Below are 18,710 nucleotides of genomic sequence, written 5' to 3'. Positions count from 1 at the left end.
TTATGGGCACACAAATATTCAATTTACAGCAGAGGGGGAAAAAAATTAAGCTTTCCTCTCAGTTTAAACCTCAAAAAAAAAAAAATCAATTGCTTGGTATTTTATTTGTGCAACAGGTTTTGCATTAATAGTTTTCACTTAATACTCATAAATGAATGACTCATGAATTGAAACACAGTATGTTTAAATTATTAAAGTTTTAATGATTACCTAGATATTATAGGCCTTAACCTTTCATAACAGTTGATAAGTTCAGACAACTTTCTTGGAAATATCTGATGAAGAAACTCTAACCAAAGCAAGTGTGCATGCATACTAAGTCGCTTCAGTCATGTCCAACTCTTTGTGACCCTATGGACTGTAGCCTGCCAGGCTCCCCCTGTCCAGGGGGATTCTCCAGGCAAGAATACTGGAGTGGGTTGCCATTCCCTCCTCCAGGGGATCTTCCCCACCCAGGGATCAAACCCGCATCTCTGGTAGCTCCTGCCTTGCAAATGGATTGTTTATCACTGAGCCACCAGAAAAGACCAACAAAGCATAAAGCACAGCAAAATTGACATTTATCTTTTAAATTAAAAAGATTTTGATTCTACTTAAACTGTTATACAATACCATGAATTTAGGAATTCTGAAACCTTTGGGGCTTTGAAATCAAAACATAAGCTTATATTATTTTGAAATACATTTTTATAGGAAAAAACATACCATGCATTCAAAATATACAAAATTATAAATACCACATATTTATAACATAAATATTAAATGTTAAAAATGTAAAGTGCTTTAATTACATCTGTGCAAAAACCATACTTTAGACATCTCTTGAAACACTGAACATTCAATATCTAACTAGGATCGGATCCAAACTTAACATCCTTGAGTACAAGGTGAAATAACATCATTTAACCTCTCCAACTGCCCAGCTCTAGTCAGAATTTAACACCATTTAAACAGGTATTCCTAGGAAGCTTGGTCCGCCCATGCCACCCTCTACACATAGAAATTAACATATTTATACTTGTAGTAACAAAAGACAGAGAAATAAATTCCACATATATCAAGCATTCTTTTGTAGCTTTTATATATTCTCAGATACCTATACATTAAAAGCCTATTAAATCTGCTAGAGCCTTAGCAGGTTTCAGGCTATGAATGTGAAACAAAACAAGGTACTACTAGGCTATTGCACATTTGACTAGTTCTTTACCTTTTTTGAACATATTTTATAACTGAACATATAAGCATCTGTAATATCTTAACATAATTATCATGTATTTAAAAACTACTATGTGCCAACCAGTGTCATATTTCTTTCTAGCAAAAGGAACCTGAAACTCTCAGAAATTAAGTAATTAAATGAAGATTACAGAGCTAGGAAGTAATGGAACAAGGATACAAATAGAAAAAGTCTGATTCCAAAACCTGTGCCAATGATAACATCAAAGACTCATCTCTGGCAGCATTGTGCAAGTAATGTTATATAACTGCTTAAAAATCTTAAAAAAAGAAAAAAGAGAAAAAAAGATTTACCTCAGACTGTAATAAAATTCTATTGACTACTGTAAAACATTGCCATTGTACAGTAACATCTTAGTTATCTGAAAGTACAGTAGAAATTCTCTTATTTTCACTTAATCAACTAGCCATATTGTCCAGTGCTTTCCATTTCCTCCATAAAGTAAACTGACAGATACTAGCAGCTAGTAAAGTACTTCCAGTTTCCTGTGCACTTCTACTTCTGCTAGTTGAGTTGTGTGCTTAACTAATGGCTAATATTTGGAGTTTAGTCCCAAACTTGCTTATGCCACTCAATAGTAATGAACTTATTTGAGTGCAAACAAAAGGTTATTTCTGTGAAAACCGTGTTGACTGCTTTGGAAATAGAATATTTTGATGAACATAATTTTGATGAATATATATTCCTTCTTCCCCCAAAGCACACTCCTGTTGACTACACAAATATCTTTATAATTCTTGGTATACATAGATATCTATAAAATTGTACTAAACATTAAAAAAGAATTTTACATTTTTTAAATGTAAAATATTCCACCCTTTGATTTGTTTACAAAGTCTTATTCCACTTTAAAGAAATCAAAAGTAGAAATCTTTAGGTTTACATTTTTGGTGTGGTTTACATAAGAAAGATCACATCTAACTGATTAAACAGGCTCCATTCTCTGCCACTCCCATTTCTAAAGAAGGGCCTTCTAGCCTACATCAAAAGACAGGCAAAATAATTAAGGCATTATTTTTTTCTGATTCCTCACTTTAATTTTTTAGATTATCCAACCGACTACCACATGCAACTGTGTAGGATAAGAGACTCTTTTTGTACTTATTTAGAAACCGAGGCACATTTGTATCCCACTCAGCAAATATCTCAGACTTTCGACACTAGAATTCATATACATTCTCAGTTTCTGAATGAATATCTGAAGATTCCCCTATTTACTCTCATTTTTTAGAGAACTCAGTGCTAAGTATGGTTATCTAGTTTTTTAACCACAGATATTAAATGCAAGAATAAGCATATTGACAACAAAGACAATTGACAGCATGGGAATTCAAAAATCAGATATTAAAGTAATCAGGCTGAAGGGGTTTAAATTAGAGGCAAAAAAAAAAAAATCTTTGTCCACATATTATGAGTACAACAGAAAATATTTTGGCATTTAAAGAGTGAAGTTTCAGTCATCCAGAAAACAAACTCATACAGACTAGTTTCTTAGACACCAATGTAGAAAAAGTGAAGTATTACTGTTGTCTAGCTCTCCCATAACTGTCCCTTGCCAACTACAGATCAAGAAATCAATTCAATGGGTTATGCAAGCAATTTTTAAAAACTGAAATAGAAGAGAAAAATACAAAACCACAATGCACGTAGTAAGTATGTTTTCTGAAAAGTTTATTTCAGTATTTCTGTACTATTTGCAAAGTCAAAGATATTACTTACTCTAGATCATGGTCAAAAGAAAGCCATGGGCCTAAAGACTCATAAAATATAGTCTCAGTACCAAACTTTCGATTCCCTCATTTTTGCATCATAATGTTAAAGAAAGACACAATTTTAATGAGAAAAAAAGTCACTTCTTTAGGAATCTTGATGCATAAATGTATTTACTTTTTCTAGTAATCTACATTAATAGATAACATTTTATCATGCTTAGTACTAGTTTTGGCTAAAATAGAGATTTTGTGTATGTATTTAAAGTAACTTTGAAACAATGACTTTGATTTTATTTGTTTATTCTGAGATGCAATTACTGACCTTGGTGCCAGCTTTCCAAAGTCACTAATGTAATCTAAAAGTCTAAACTTGGCAATCTACATAAGCAACCTGATTAGTAGCAATATAGTTGCTAATACTTAAAACATACAAAGCTGATTTTAAGAATCAACCAAACACTGAAACACTTAAAAACTAATTTAAACCTCTAAATTAAGTATGGCTTTCTCCACTTCTTTCTAGTGCATTTTAAGAAAATATCACCAAAGACATATTTGCGTAGAAAAGAGAATTTGACTTTCTAATCCACTTTGAAAATAATATGTGGAAAAAATAACCAGTTTAACACGTATCTTTTCAAATAATTTTATTTTTAAAAATTATTATGTGTTTTTTTTTTTCCTGTCTTATTTATTTACTTATTTACTGCCACACTGTGCTGCCTGTGGGATCTTAGTTCCCTATTAAGGATCAAACCTGTGCCTCCTACAGTGCAAGCACATAATCCGACCCACTGGATCACCAGGGAATTTCCTATATCTTTTTTTTTAAATGAGCATCTAATTCATAAGGATAAATTAACATTTCCAATCCAAAAGTCTCACATTTGGAAGGGACTCTGTCATCTAGTCCAACTCCTTACCAATTACATTAATCCTCTTCTTATAATATTCCTTAGAACCAAATTCCCATATTACTGAAACTCCTAACTACCACTGTATTAAAGTCTTCTAAAGTTGGTCCTTGCTATGAATCTAAAGCAGACTGATAAATGGGTTTTTCAATTCCTTTGAAGTGCTTGAAAAACACAGTGTATACATTATTCCCAGAAGTCCTGAAAATACAGGTTTAGAAAGAAAATGGCACATTTACAGTACTTATTATAGGGATTTCAGTAGCCCTGTCCATATACTGATATACTGCAAAGTACTCCAGGGATTTGTTCAAACTTTGAGAGTTTGCTTAAAGCATAAAAATCAGCAATGACAAATAATATCTGTTAACTCAAACAATCTTAAATTTTCTGTTTATCAAGTTCAAATTCTCAAACTGAGGAAACTTGTAAACTTTTTTAAAACTGAAGTTAGACTGACTTTACCTAAAAATGTGTAACTCTCGAATGGTATCAAATTTTGTGACTCCAGATAAAAATGCTATTATTGAAAATTTCACTTTTAGTATCTCTTGAAACTAACATTCTGAAGACACTTTTGAAGAATGTCTTCTCCCATCTAGTTCCGAACTCTTCCCCGTGCCCTTCTCTACCTTACCAGCTGGAAATCTGTAACAGAAATAATCATATGTAATTCAGTTGATCCTGCCGCAGAATTAGGTTAACCTTTCTAAAATGGGGCACAAGAAAAAAGAAATCCTACTTAAATTATGTACCTCGGTCTGGCTTCATTTTCACGTCGATATCCACCCAAGGTGCTGTGAAATACACGTGTGGGTTCTCTTCAACAGGCTCGCCGCTGATTTTGCAGCTACTGTTTCGTTTTCAAAAGGCTAAAAGAGGTCAAAATAAAATTAATCTGGTCCTGCCCTAACACTCGATCTTGCAAGAAAACTACTGCTAACAGGCCTCTTCTGGCACTAAGAGCGGTGACAGCACCATCCGCAGGTCTGAAAAAAGCAAAACTCTACACCGCCTCCCCCATCGACTCCGGACCAAGCACCCTTCTTCCCCGCCCCTGTGCTCTCCAGGCCAAAGTGTCCTTCTTTGACACGTCTCCAAACCAAAAGGAAGATCTATTTATAACTTGAATGTACAGGCGGGGGAGGGGAGGGGGGGAAATCAAGCAACTCAAGCTAACTAACCCCTTTGTAAAAAACGCCTCTGGGAATAGTGGCACCTCCGCAGTGACTGGTATAGATATGCTCGGACCTGATGACTTGGGCGCAGGAAACTCTTCAAGACCCCAAACGCCTCGCCGACGCTCTGCCCGCCCCGCAAGGCCTCACCTGTGTAATTACCCTCTGGCTAGTCTTCCTGCCTCAACCGCGGCCAAGTTTACACAATGAGAGGGTCAGAAAGAAACGCGAGACATCTCCTCGCGCCCAGCCCCCAGTCCCAAAAGAACTGTACTGTGCTGCCCCGGGTCGCCCCTGCAACACCCCTGGCCCTGAGAGGCCGGGCCTGAGGGTCGTCCCGGGAAGGTGTTTACAGCCGGGCGATCGCCCCTGCTCGGTGCAGCCTGCCGGTGAGGGCCCCTTCCGTCCCGCCGCGGCCCCGGATTTCCTTCAGTCCCGCCGTCCGCAGCGCCGCGCCGGCCCCTCTCTCAGCCGGAGAGTTGTTTTCATGGCTCCCTCGGCCGACCTCTGCTGACTAACTCTCTCTCTCGCCTCCCGTCCCAATACCTCCTCCTCCTGGCACTTCTCTCTCCGCCGTTCGCCCAGCGGCTCACATCACACTCCCACCTCAGACGTGAGGCTCCGAGAGGCGCAGGGCCGGCAAAAGCGGAGTGTGGCGCGCAGCGGCCCCCGAGGCTGCGCTAGAGGACCATGGGGGCCCGAGACGACAAGCCCGACGCGGCTCCCCGGCGCCCCTGTGGCCATCCACCCCCGCCTTGGCCGCCGCCTCGCTCCGCTCCCGACGCTCAGCCCCTCGTTCTGCCTGACTCGCACCCGAGCCCCGCGGCCCTCGGGCTTTGGCCGCCTGTCGACCTGGCCAGCCCGCTCGCCCCGCGCCTCTGCCAGCTCCTCGCCCGCCCGCTGTCTCTAGCTCTGGCGCCCCAGCTCCCCGGCCCCCTCGCTCGCCCAGTTCTTTCTCTGCTGTTTGCCCTGTCAAAACACTGCCCGGGTCACGTGTCCCAACAACAGCCAACCCACCGCTCGTCACTTCCTCCCCGGCGGCCTCAGCAGCTGGCTCCCGGTTGTTATGACAACGCCCGGCGCGCCCAGGGGCGCTAGCCTGGGGGCCTGGGTTTCCTTGCAGGTGCGGCGGGTTGCGAGGGGCTGGCGGAGCCCCGAAGGCCCGCGAGGCGCCAGGCGCATCGGCTGCGCTCGCCTCCTGTCTGCCCCTCGAGCTGGCTGAAGCGCGTCTGGGACCAGGAACCAGAGCTGCGCTATTAGAGCACAGAGTAACCGAGGAGATGTCATCCGAGGGCCTGCCCGAGACGTGGAGGATAATTATAGTCTCCTCCTCCACCTCCTCCACACGGGATACTGGCGCAGAGTTGTGACCCATCCCCGAGTGGCTTGCAGTGCACAGTGGAAGCTGGATCTAATTGTGGCCGGGACAAGAGCGTGGGCCTCCATACGCTTCAGGGACTGGGGAGTTTAAGAACAGCCCTCCTCACCCTAAATTTTTTTTTTTCACATCACTAGGGATTTTAGTAGGATTCAGAACCCAAGCTCCCGAGGCACTTGCTGTGCTAAAAATAATTTTTATAATCTCTGAAACACTGACTCATGGCAAGAGGACACTTTTGACACCGTGTTATTGTTGGGGAGCTGTAATTTTGTTGTTGTGCTATAACAATGTGACATGATGACATTTCATGTTGCGATGTTGTGTCATCATTTCAACACAAACAGATGACAAGGATCTGCTGTAATTAAAAAAAGCAACCCTAGCAAGGACTGAAGCTATTAGTTACTCAGTTTATAGACAAAGTACATATGGGGTTGTGAGCTTAAAATAGAGACAAAGTACAAAATTTACAGTCCTCTTGGTTTCAGTATAAAAACTCTTTTTTTAAAAAAGAAACAATTTTGCATACAAGAATCACAATGGGATGAGAAGGAAATAGCAATCCACTCCAGTATTCTTGCCTGGGAAATCCCATGAACAGAGGAGCCTGGCGGGCTACAGTCCATGGGGTAGCAAAAGAGCCGGACACGACTTAGCGACTACACCACCACCACCATCATGTATTTTGGGGGTAAGTGTCTAGCGCCACAGTTCCATCTGATGTGGTTCCCACTTTGAAGATGTTTCCAACAGCTTTTTGTTTTGTGCACTTCTGTCCTCTAAAATTAAGTGGAATTAATATTGAAGGTGTAAACGTTGTAAGTATTCAATAAACCACTGTGTGTGTGTTTTTTTTTTACAAACCCCTATCTTTTAATAGTTGATAACTCAAGAGAGTTTTGAAAACGAAACTGTTGTATTTGTTTTCATTATATTTAAAATATTCAGAAGTAAACTAAATTATCATTAAAAAAAAAAGAATCACAACAAGAAATTACTAGGATGGGTCTAAAGGTGATTTCCATTAGTCTTTGTATTCTTCTGAGGTTTCCGAAGTTTTACAGTGAGGATTGTTTACTTCTACCTCAGAAGTTTTTGTAAATTACAATTGGGATTACATTTTTTTTGCCTCAAATCAATCAAATGCATATATTTTTATTATGAAAAAATAATATTTTCTGGATGTTTTCATATGTACAGTAGAATTATGTATGCAACTGCATTTAAAAACCCTAACTCTAAGATTGTAACTAGTCAAAACTGGACAGAGCATTCAAGAGGGTAATATGCATGTTCTAGCATCTTGAAGATGAAACTTCTGACAAATGCCAACAGTTTGTTAATCAATGTAATAGCTACAAATGTTAACTCCCAGTGGATTTGACTTAGATATTATTGAATACCATATTATGTAGTTTCTTGTGTGAACTGAAGTTTTATTTGTTCTAACATCAATTCTCAGTTAACCTTGGTAAAGGGAGACAGAAAGGACAGTTAAAGATAATCCAAAATCCTAAATTTAGCACAACAGCTGGGACTAGCTAACAGCTATTGTAAAGGCTTACTGGGTGAACAGGCAGCAAGATCTGTGATTCAGCTCCTCTTCCTCTGCCAAATTTGCAAGAGGTATAAAGGCTAGGAAAAAAAGGAGTGGAGGCTGAGAGTATTGGATAATCTGGAAAACAAAATAATTATCTTTTAAACGATTAAGTTTTACAGCACATGGATAAATGATAATGTCTGAGCATTTGTTAGACTTGAATCTTTTTACCTTGAAACTTTTGATTGAGAATCTTAAATTTGTTGAAAACTTGGAATTAATTATGGCACTGGAAAAAGTATTTTTAAAGAAATATATTTTTGACTCATTAATTTATTTTTCAAATTATTTTTTCATTCATTCAACTCTCCTTTATAGAACACTCACTATCTGCTAGGCATATGCTAGTCTCTGAGAACACTAAAGTCACCAAAAACAGGGTCATTACTCTCATGGAGCTTAACAGTATTGACTACTGCAGTTGCATGGTCTAGGTCAGGTCACATTCTACAGCCTCCCTTAACCTATAAAAGTGAGGTATTTGGACTCAGGCAGTAAATAATCTCTTTATAATTCCAAAATAATTCTATAATTGTTTAAAACATTTGCAGAATGGTTGGAAATAATGACCTACCTACCATGGCAACTCTTAAGTGTTGGTGATAAAGTGTGTTTGCACCTTGGAGCACCCAAGCAAAACAAACATCTCTGTTTCCTGCTTGGTGAGGGGTGAAGGTGGGTGAAGCAAGTCAAAACAGCTGGCAGGAACCTTCCCCCTTTTCTATCTGATTTACTCTCCATTTTTTCCCCCTTAGTGTTGCAAAAAAAAAAAAAAGTGAAGTCACTCAGTTGTGTCCAACTCTTTGCGACCCCATGGACTGTAGGCGGCCAGGCTCCTCCATCCATGGGATTTTCCAGGCAAGAATACTGGAGTGGATTGCCATTTCTTTCTCCAAGGGATCTTCCCCACCCAGGGACTGAACCCAGGTCTCCTGCATTCCAGGAAGACTCTGAGGTGGCTCAGACAGTAAAGACCGGGGTTCGATCCCTGGGTCGGGAAGATCCCTTGGACAAAGAAATGGCAACCCACACCAGTATTCTTGCCTGGAAAATTCCATGAATGGAGGAGCCTGGATGGCTACAGTCCATGGGGTCGCAAAGACTTGAGTAATTAACTTCAAAAAAGCTAGCTTATCTTCAGCAAGGAGGTAATCCCTTCAACTTTGATAGGTTTTGCTGAAATGGGCACAGTATAACAAAACTATGTATTTAATGGAGGTCTTTTACTGACTAAAGTGATGAGGATAACTGGTTTACTCACTTTATTAGTGCAAAGCTGTTACTGTTACCAAGGTCATGGAACCAGTCCAGGCTAACAGAATGAGCTCCACAAATGCAGGGACTGGTTACCTTTTTCTTCTTATATCTCTAACACCAAGTAAAGGACCTGGCCCAGAGCAGGACCTCAATACATGTTAACTTTTGTATTCACGATAAAGTTTTCTTGTACATGCCCACAAACTGTACTTGTAATACCAGTTGGCATTTTACTCCCTAGGGATAAAGCTAGAGAGCTGGGAAATCAGTGGGTGGCACAAACTTTATACATGAAGGATATGTTTTCATTGTACTTTTGGTGTTGTCTTATAATAGTAGGATCTTGTTGTGGGTTGAGTTGTGTCTTCCAAAATAATATGCTGATGTCCTATCCCTGATACCTGTGAATGTGACCTTAATTGGAATTAGGGTCTTTGCAGATGTAATCAAGTTAAGATGAAGTCATGCTGGAGTGAGGTGTGCCCTAAATCCAATTTTAAGTGTCTTTATAAAGTGAGAGTTATTTGAAGACAGGATACTCAAGGAAGATGGCCCTGTGGCCAGGCAACAGAGATTGAAATGATGTAGCTGCAAGCCAAAGAATGCAGAAGATCGCCACGAGCCACCAGAATCCAGTAAGAAGCAAGGAAGGATTCTTCTCCGAGACTTCAGAGGGAGCATGTGCCTGAAAGTATCTTGCTTTTGTCCTTTTCATCTTCAGAACTCTGAGAGAATAAATCTCTGCTGTGTTAAGTCATTCAATCTTGTTGTATTTATTTACTGTGGCCCAAGAAACTAATATAGAACTCCAGCGAAGAGTTTATTGTTTAGTTGCTAAGTCATGTCCGACCCTTTTGTGACCCAATGGACTGTAGCCTGCCAGGCTCCTCTGTCCCTGGGATTTCCCCAGGCAAGAATACTGGAGTGGGTTGCCATTTCCTTCTCCAGGGGATCTTCCCAACCCTGAGATTGAACCCACATCTCTTGCATTGACAGGTGGATTCTTTACCGCTAAGCCACCAGGGAAGCCCCCAGCAAAGAATCTTGCCATAATTTTTTCTTGGCCTGTAAGTTGCACTGCTGATACTGCAAGCTTTCTAAGGCTTTCAGGTTCCGAATGGTCACGGAATCATGGGGATCTTTAATTATGTAAAAATTAGAGTAAATAAGTTGAAAATGTGAAGAAAATCTCTTCAGTGTCACAAAAGAACAACTTTATGATCATGAATAAGTGATTGAGAATCATCACATGAAAATAGACTGTTTTAAATATGGTGATTGGTAGATCTGTTTCACCATATTGTAGAAATAAAGACTAGTATAATTAATTAAAATGTATAGATACATCTTCTAAGGTAAGTGAAAAAACATCAAACTGTGTACTTTTAGTTCTTGAAGCAACAAGAGGAAAGGCAAGCTATTTTTTCCATTTCTAAATTGTTTTCAATTGTTCACTCATATTTATTACAGTTCATTTCTTCCTAAGGGAGAAGGATCACAGAGTCATTGCTAAGGTATCCGTTCATGTAAACAGTTCTCCACCTTCTTTTAAATGAGTTGGCTGATTTGTCCTTTTTTGAGACTCCTGTTTGTCCACCTTCTTTAACCACAGGTATAAGGAAGTGAAAAATGACTCTTTCTGGTTCCTGCCTGCAGAAGTGACTGTACTTCTTAGAGATATGAAAGCCTCTAAACTTGAAGTCATGGAAACCTTTAATCTGAAGGTTTGCTGAGCTGCTAGAGGTCTCTGAGCCATCAAGACTTAAGATTTTTTCAAAAGTTAAAAATAATTGCACATTTTGTGACAGTAATTGTGCTCAGCACTTCACATATATTATAAATTTGATCCTGAGAGGGTGATATTATCATTTAGATTAGAAAACTGGGGCTCTGAGGTGAGTATGTTTCCCAAGGCTGTAGTTAATAGGTAGAAGAAGCCTGCTTCCTAAATGGGCTCATTTAATTTCCATTACAACTTTACAAAGTAGGTTAAATTATTCCAAAATTTTCAAATGGGGAAACTGAGACTCAGTAACATTGAGAATGGTTTCATATTTGGAATATAAATTGGTTTATGTAAACGTAAGCTCAATGCTGTAAGAGATAAGTTCTAAAGAGAATGGCTCTGGCTTGTTTTATGTAAATTCCAAAGAGCAAATAGTCACACTTAGTTAATAACAGCAGCTAATGTATTTTGAGCACTTAAGCAGTAGGCACTACACTGAATGCTTTATAGGTATTAGTTCATTAGTCCTCACAAAGTCCCTATGAAGTATTATTCAGTATCAGTCAGTTCAGTCGCTCAATCGTGTCTGACTCTTTGTGACCCCATGAACTGCAGCACGCCAGGCCTCCCTGTCCATCACCAACTCCCGGAGTCCACCCAAACCCATGTCCATCAAGTCAGTGATGCCATCCAACCATCTCATCCTCTGTCGTCCCCTTCTCCTCCTGCCCTCAATCTTTCCCAGCATCAAGGTCTTTGCAAATGAGTCAGTTCTTCACATCAGGTGGCCAAAGTATTGGAGTTTCAGCCTCAACATCAGTCCTTCCAATGAACACTCAGGACTGATCTCCTTTAGGATGGACTGCTTGGATCTCCTTGCAGTCCAAGGGACTTCAGAGTCTTCTCCAACACCACAGTTCAAAAGCATCAATTCTTTGGCACTCAGTTTTCCTTATAGTCCAACTCTCACATCCATACATGACTACTGGAAAAACCATAGCCTTGACTAGATGGACCTTTGTTGGCAAAGTAATGTCTCTGCTTTTGAATATGCTGTCTAGGTTGGTCATAACTTTCCTTCCAAGCAGCATGTGTCTTTTAATTTCATTGCTGCAATCACCATCTACAGTGATTTTGGAGCCCAGAAAAATAAAGTCTGACACTGTTTCCACTGTTTCCTCATCTATTTGCCATGAAGTGATGGGACCAGATGCCATGATTTGTTTGCCATTAGTTTTCTGAATGTTGAGCTTTAAGCCAACTTTTTCACTCTCCTCTTTCACTTTCATCAAGAGGCTCTTTAGTTCTTCATTTTCTGCCATAAGGGTGGTGTCATCTGCATGTCTGAGGTTATTGATATTTCTCCCAGCAATCTTGATTCCAGCTTGTGCTTCCTCCAGCCCAGCGTTTCTCATGATGTGCTCTGCATATAAGTTAAATAAGCAGGGTGACAATATACAGCCTTGACGTACTCCTTTTCGTATTTGGAACCAGTCTGTTGTTCCATGTCCAGTTCTAACTGTAGCCCTATTTTATGATCAAATAAACAGGAAAAGGCAAGTTAAATAACATGATCATGTTCAATTAATTAGGAAATCTCAGAGCCAGGATTCACAGTGAAGGAGCGTGATTATGGGGCTTAAGTTCTTAAGCACCACCTAGTACTGGTCCCATATAGTTTCGTTTTCCATGTAAACCCTGTATCTTCACCACCAAACTTTTGCCATTTTCCCCACATAATGTCCCTTCCTAAATTCTTTCTGGGCATCACAGGTGGCTCAGCAGTAAAGAAGCCACCTGCAATACAGGAGATGTGGGTTCAATCATTGCCTGGAGAAGGAAATGGCAACCCACTCCAATATTCTTGCCTGGGCAATCCCGTGGACAAAGGAGCTTGGAAGGCTATAGTCCATGAGGTCGCGAAAGAGTTGGACACAACTTCTAGTGACTAAACAACAATAACAATTCCTGTCTAAACCCTTGTGGACATCCAGGGCCCAAAGTCTTACCTCACAATGCTTTCTAATGCTCACACTCACACACACCCATTTGTCTTTTCTCTGAACTCATGTTTTATTTATGATATAAAACCACATACTATATACTTTTTATCTTTTTATGAGTAGAGATGAACTGTGACCTCTGATTCCTTTTTATTTCTTGTGTTGATGGACAGCAGCTGGGCACAAATCCTCAGGTAATTACTGAAGATCTGAGACCATCATTTTTCTCTAGAATTGCTCTGGCCAACACAGTGGCCACTGGTCACATGTGGCTGTTGAGCACTTGTAACGTGACTAGTGAAACTGAGAAACTGAATTTCCCAATTAATTTAAATTGAATGACTAGTTATTCATTCCATTATTAGAAAAGTCTGTTTGGAACAACTTCAGTATGTGAATCTACTTTTTCCAACTGAAAATTGTAGAAAATGTAAACATTGATCTATTATTTCTCTTTTTTCCCAACAAATATATATTTTTTTATTCTAGCAAAATTCACATAACATAAAATTCACCATTTTAAAGTGCACAGTTTAGTGAGTGGCGTTTAGAACATTCATTCACAGCATTGTGTAACTATCATCATTGTCTAGTTCCAGAACATTTCCAACACCCTAAAAAAACCCTGGTACCCACTGTTTCTTGTGGCTCAGACGGTAAAGCATCTGCCTACACTGCAGGAGACCTGGGTTCGAGCCCTGGGTTGGGAAGATCCTCTGGAGAAGGAAATGGCAACCCACTCCAGTATTCTTGCCTGGAAAATCCCATGGTCAGAGGAGCCCGGTAGGCTACAGTCCATGGGGTCGAAAAGAGTCGGACACGACTGAGTGACTTCACTTCACCCACTGTTTAGCACTCACTCTTTATCTTCCCTCCTCCAAGTCCCTGGTACCCACAAGTCGGCTTCCTGTCTGAATGGATTTGCCTGTCTTGCACGTTTCACATAAATGAATCAATCGACTTTTTTTTCAGGCTCAGCACCTGCTAGGAACCAAGGGTACAAAGATAAATATGACAATCTGCTCTTAATGAGATTACTTCCAACTGGGATGCAACAGATTTTTAAAAAGCTGTAGTACAATGTGATGTGATGATTATTGTAATAAAAATACAGACTTTGTGAGAAAACAGATGAAGGAGATGAGGGATGCTGTAAGAAGTCAGTCTGAACTTGGGCATGGGGGCAGAAGTTTGCTAGATCAGTGAGGACCACGCAGGGTAGTGGTGTGAAAAAGAAAGAGCCAGAGTAGGACAGGGAAAGTGTGACCAAGGCATTAGATCAATTATTTCTAATGAAAATATAGCATTCAAATTGAAATGTGCTGTAAGCCTAAAATATACACCAGATTTCAAGGATTTAGTATGATAAAAAGAATGCAAAACATATTAATACTCTAAAAATGTTGATTCTGTGTTGAAATGACCCTACTTTAGATAGATTTGGTTTCTTTAAAAACTTTTTTTAAAATATGGCTACTGAAAAATATAAAGTTACATCTATAGCTCACATAGTACTTCTATTAGACAACACTGCTCTAGGACTTAGTGGCTTAGTAGCAATAATACAAAAGGCATTTAAAAATCAGCTATGCTCCCCAACCAAGTGATGCCTTCTAGCAGGTCAAATTTAGGGCTCAGGGAGCTTACTGCTTACTCTATCCTATCAAAAGTTCTATGCATCCTGTGGGGATTCCCTGGAGATTCAGTGGTTAGGACTCAGCACTTTCACTGCTGAGGGCACGAGCTCAATCCCTGGTCAGGGAAATAAGATCCTGCAAGTTGGCAGGGTGCAGCCAAAACTTAAAAAGTTATATGCATCCTAATGAAACTTGAACATACCACAAAATGGTGAGAGCACACCTTAGATACAGTAGACGCAGTAGTGAATGACCCTTCCAAACACACACATTGAATTTAGTAGAGTTTTCATAGAAATTACTTTCCCCTTTATGCCTGTTAAAGGATCACACAAAACTACCTTGCCCCCAAATAGTGTGAGCTATTTTCAGAAGCAGTGATGGGTGGACTCCAATGCACAATTAAACTCTCTCCATGAGCTAGTATAAGTCTATTATAAATCAACTTACTGTTCCTTTAAATCTTTTCATCAGAATAAACCAGTTCATGGTATCTTAATGAGAATTCTATGATAGTGCTTTTCATTGTTAAAAAAAAAATCCATACCATTTGACTTGAACAGAGATATAAACAACAGCAATGACCTCTTGTTTCAAAATGTATGTGATCAGATATTTCAGAAAAAAAAATCTTGAGCAGAGTCTAATTCTTCAAAAGTTTTAAAGAAGCAATCTTAGGTTATTATGTTATTAGGCTTTAAGAAAGAAAAAAGGTTTGTAAGACTATACAAAAACAATGCAGAAAATCTCCAACTCCTTTTCACAAATAGGAAAACTCATAATTGAAACTAAATTGTTCACATGTAACAGAGCATGGTAGAACAATCTGTAAAGTATTTTTTAAAATCAGATTTCTGCTACTTCTATCAGAACCCCAAATCTCAGTGCAGCATAAAAAGAATTCTAGAAGTGATTCCTTTCTTTGCCTGCTGTGTATATCGTAATAATTTCATACTGCCATGCTTCAGAGAGAACAGAACATTAGCTGCCTTCTTATTCCAAATTGCACAGGCAAAATTCTGTACTTGAAACTCAATGTAATTGGTCTTATTTCCAAAATGTCATTTCTGTCTAATGTAATTTTAATTCAATTCGGCATTCATTGAACTTTGCATGCCAAATACATTGTTGGGCCCTAGAGACACAGAGACAGAAAAGCAAATACTTAACCTCAAGAAGATTTATTAATCTAAAAAAGGAGGTGGCAATGTAAATAAGTAATTGCAATTTATTTGATAGAAAAAAAGTTCATGCATAAAGAAAACAGGTGGCACAGAGAAGGAAATGGCTTCTTTCTAGGAGAAGGGGTTACTCAGGAACGAGAAACAACACGTTAGCTATGTTTTAGAGAATGAAGGGGTCATCAGAAAAACAACATGGGGTAGGGTGGAGATGGGAGAAGCTGTTCCTAGCATGTCATTCAAGCACGTCATTCAAGCATGTCACTGAAGCATGATAGAAAATATTTTGTTCAAGATGTCATATTAGAAGGTCAGATTCAAGGAAGTTAAGTGCAAGTGATAGGTACATTAGACAGCCCCCGTCTTTTTTCCCCATTGGCTTCAGTTCTTCATCCGTCTCTGTATTCATGCTTTTCCCTTGTAACTTACAGTCTCTCCCAGTAATAGGTCAAAATATATTTCCTAGATCCTGATTCAGTCACATGACTTTGACAATTAGAATGAGGGTAACATGATAGTTTTTAGTTAGACCTTAAGCAGCCTTAGCTGTTTGCGTTCTTGTGCCTCTGTCTTTACCACGAAAAACAGATACCAAGGCTAACCTGCTGGTCCCTGGAAGAGTCAAGTGGAAGGAACTTTAGCCACCTCATGTGATCCACAGATCATCCCAGTTTTGATGAGCAGAACTACCACAGCCAACCCCTATATCCATGAATATGAATTGTTGTTATAAGCCATTAAGGTTTGGAGTGGTTTGTGACACAAGATTATTGAGGCATTAGCAAACCAATACAGCCATAGCAATGAATTTGGGTTTTATCTTGTGGATTACAGAAAACTATAAAGGATTTTAATAAATCAGTAATAAGATTGTTTCAGAAAGATGGTTTCAGCAACAAAGTGGAAGATGGAGATCAAGGTGGTGACAAAAAAAGCTATTATAGTGCTCCTACCCCAAGAACACGCAAACCTGAACTAAGGCAATGGCAATGGGAATGCAGTAGATGAGACCAGACTGGAGAGACGATTAGGTCTATTAGGTCTATTCTATTTGATAGAACTGGTAGAATTTGAGTGGTGATTGGTTGTAGGCAAAGAAAGAGGGCGACAACCCCACCTCTGCCATTCAATCCTACCCCGATTCAGAATAGTTGGTAGACCACCATATACTTATAGATAGGAAACACATGGAAAAATCAGATTGGCCTCTGAGGGCTAGGGTAAGGGTGGGAAACAGGAGTATAATGTATTTAGTCAAGACATAGTGTTTGAAAGACCTTTATTGTCTAGACCGACAGTTTGAAGGCAGAGGAAATTTCTGCCCTGACACTTGGGGATGGGGTCTCATCTGGATGTATAGTACTCAGAAACCATCACTGTACAAATGGCAGCTACTCTATAGAAGGAGATGAAGCTATCATGAGATAGAAGAAGATGTTCAGAAATGCTGGCTGTTGTGAAGTTAAATAAGGTAAGGACTGAGAAATATTCTTTTGATTTAGCAATCACGTCATCCTGACAAGAAGCAACGATTTTGAAACTCTTTTTACAAATGGACAGTGGTAGCCTGGGCCTAACTGAACTCAGTGTTTATTCAGAAAATAGCCCATAGTTGGGAAATTCATAGTGCCAGTGCTTTGACTCAGATCACTACTTTATACCAGGTCAATGTGACATAATTCTGAGAATAGCTGATAGATTTACTATGGGCACATGTTTTGGGAATTCAACATCATTTGTGCTGTATCCCAGAAAGACCATTATCCATAATTTCATGAAGTATACCAGCAAAAGTCAGCATGCAGAGATTTCACAGAAATTGTTTTTCTGAGAACAAGGTTTTCTGATTTATAGGAGTGTCATGTATGAAAAGCGCCCCCCCCCAAAAAAAACCCTCCCTAGCTCTTATTCATAAGTTCCCATATATTGAATTTCTCTTCAGCGTGCTATGTACATGACATTTTTCTCTCAATAAATCATGGTTCATTTCTATTCATCAGAATACACCATCATGATTCTAGGATACATGACTGGGTATTAATGGCTTGACTAGTAAATGAAATCCGCACAGTGAAGATGTGGCAACATGAATATAAAATAAAACTGTATGGCTGTTTGGACTGTTAGATGTTGATACAGAACAGGCCCTGGTGACTGCTTTAAATAGACAGGTGGTACTAGGTCATGCAAGGTGCCTCAGGGTACCTGCCTCACTAGTGGCCCCTCTTTTACCATGTGACTCTACTCCTTCACCACAGATGACTGAACCTAGGATCATTACCTCACCTGAAGGCAACCCTATACAGGTTGGCAAGTGACCTGCAAAGTGGCTCAGTGCTGGAGAACTAGACCTATTATATTGGTTAGTGGTTGGCTAATCATATTCATTATGACGGTGGTGGTAGGAGGGTAGCGATGCACTCAGACATGCAGAGTTAGTAGCAGCTGAGCAAACACAGAGGCCTCCTGAATGATGAACAATGGGAAAGGGGGCAACAGATACCCAATTCTGAAAAAGCATGATTGCTAGAGGTACCACCAGTCCAAAATGATGGTCAATCAGCTGTATACCTGTTGAGATTTTTTTTTTTTTTGGTCTTCATTTTATGGTTCCATGAATCCTTCCAATAAACCCCTATAACAAATGTAAGATCTGAAGATCTCTGATACGTGAAACTTGAAAGCATCTAACATAATTTTACATTGTCATTTTTAATCATGTATGACAATGTTAAGATACGTTATTGAATTAGGGTCCTTATACACATAAATTGATTATTCAGTCAACTGTATGTACTGATTAACTACTATGTGCCAGACATGTACTAGCATTAGGAATTTGGTAGTAAACAGATTGACGTGACCCCTGTCTGTATGATGCTAT

General features: G+C 39.6%; 1 protein-coding gene across 17 annotated transcripts in view; it reads right to left on the bottom strand.

Moving 5' to 3' along the window:
• The window catches only part of ATOSA (atos homolog A), an 85,547-nt gene extending 79,286 nt beyond the window's left edge, over positions 1–6,261 (bottom strand). For 3 of the 17 annotated variants that reach the window (XM_019968810.2, XM_019968817.2, XM_019968821.2), the window contains exons 1-2: positions 5,048–5,844; positions 4,619–4,735 (exon numbers count right to left, since the gene is read on the bottom strand). In XM_019968810.2, coding sequence (XP_019824369.1) covers positions 4,619–4,634 — 16 coding nt within the window. In that variant the 5' untranslated portion in view covers positions 4,635–4,735; positions 5,048–5,844. The other 14 variants (XM_070797525.1, XM_019968814.1, XM_070797528.1 and 11 more) reach the window with 7 other exon arrangements.
• Between the last annotated feature and the right edge of the window lie 12,449 nt (positions 6,262–18,710).

The sequence above is a fragment of the Bos indicus genome, chromosome 10 (genome assembly GCF_029378745.1).
Source record: "Bos indicus isolate NIAB-ARS_2022 breed Sahiwal x Tharparkar chromosome 10, NIAB-ARS_B.indTharparkar_mat_pri_1.0, whole genome shotgun sequence".
Lineage (NCBI taxonomy): Eukaryota > Metazoa > Chordata > Mammalia > Artiodactyla > Bovidae > Bos > Bos indicus.
Note: the sequence above shows the minus strand (reverse complement) of the source record. Positions and strands in the feature narration are given on the sequence as shown.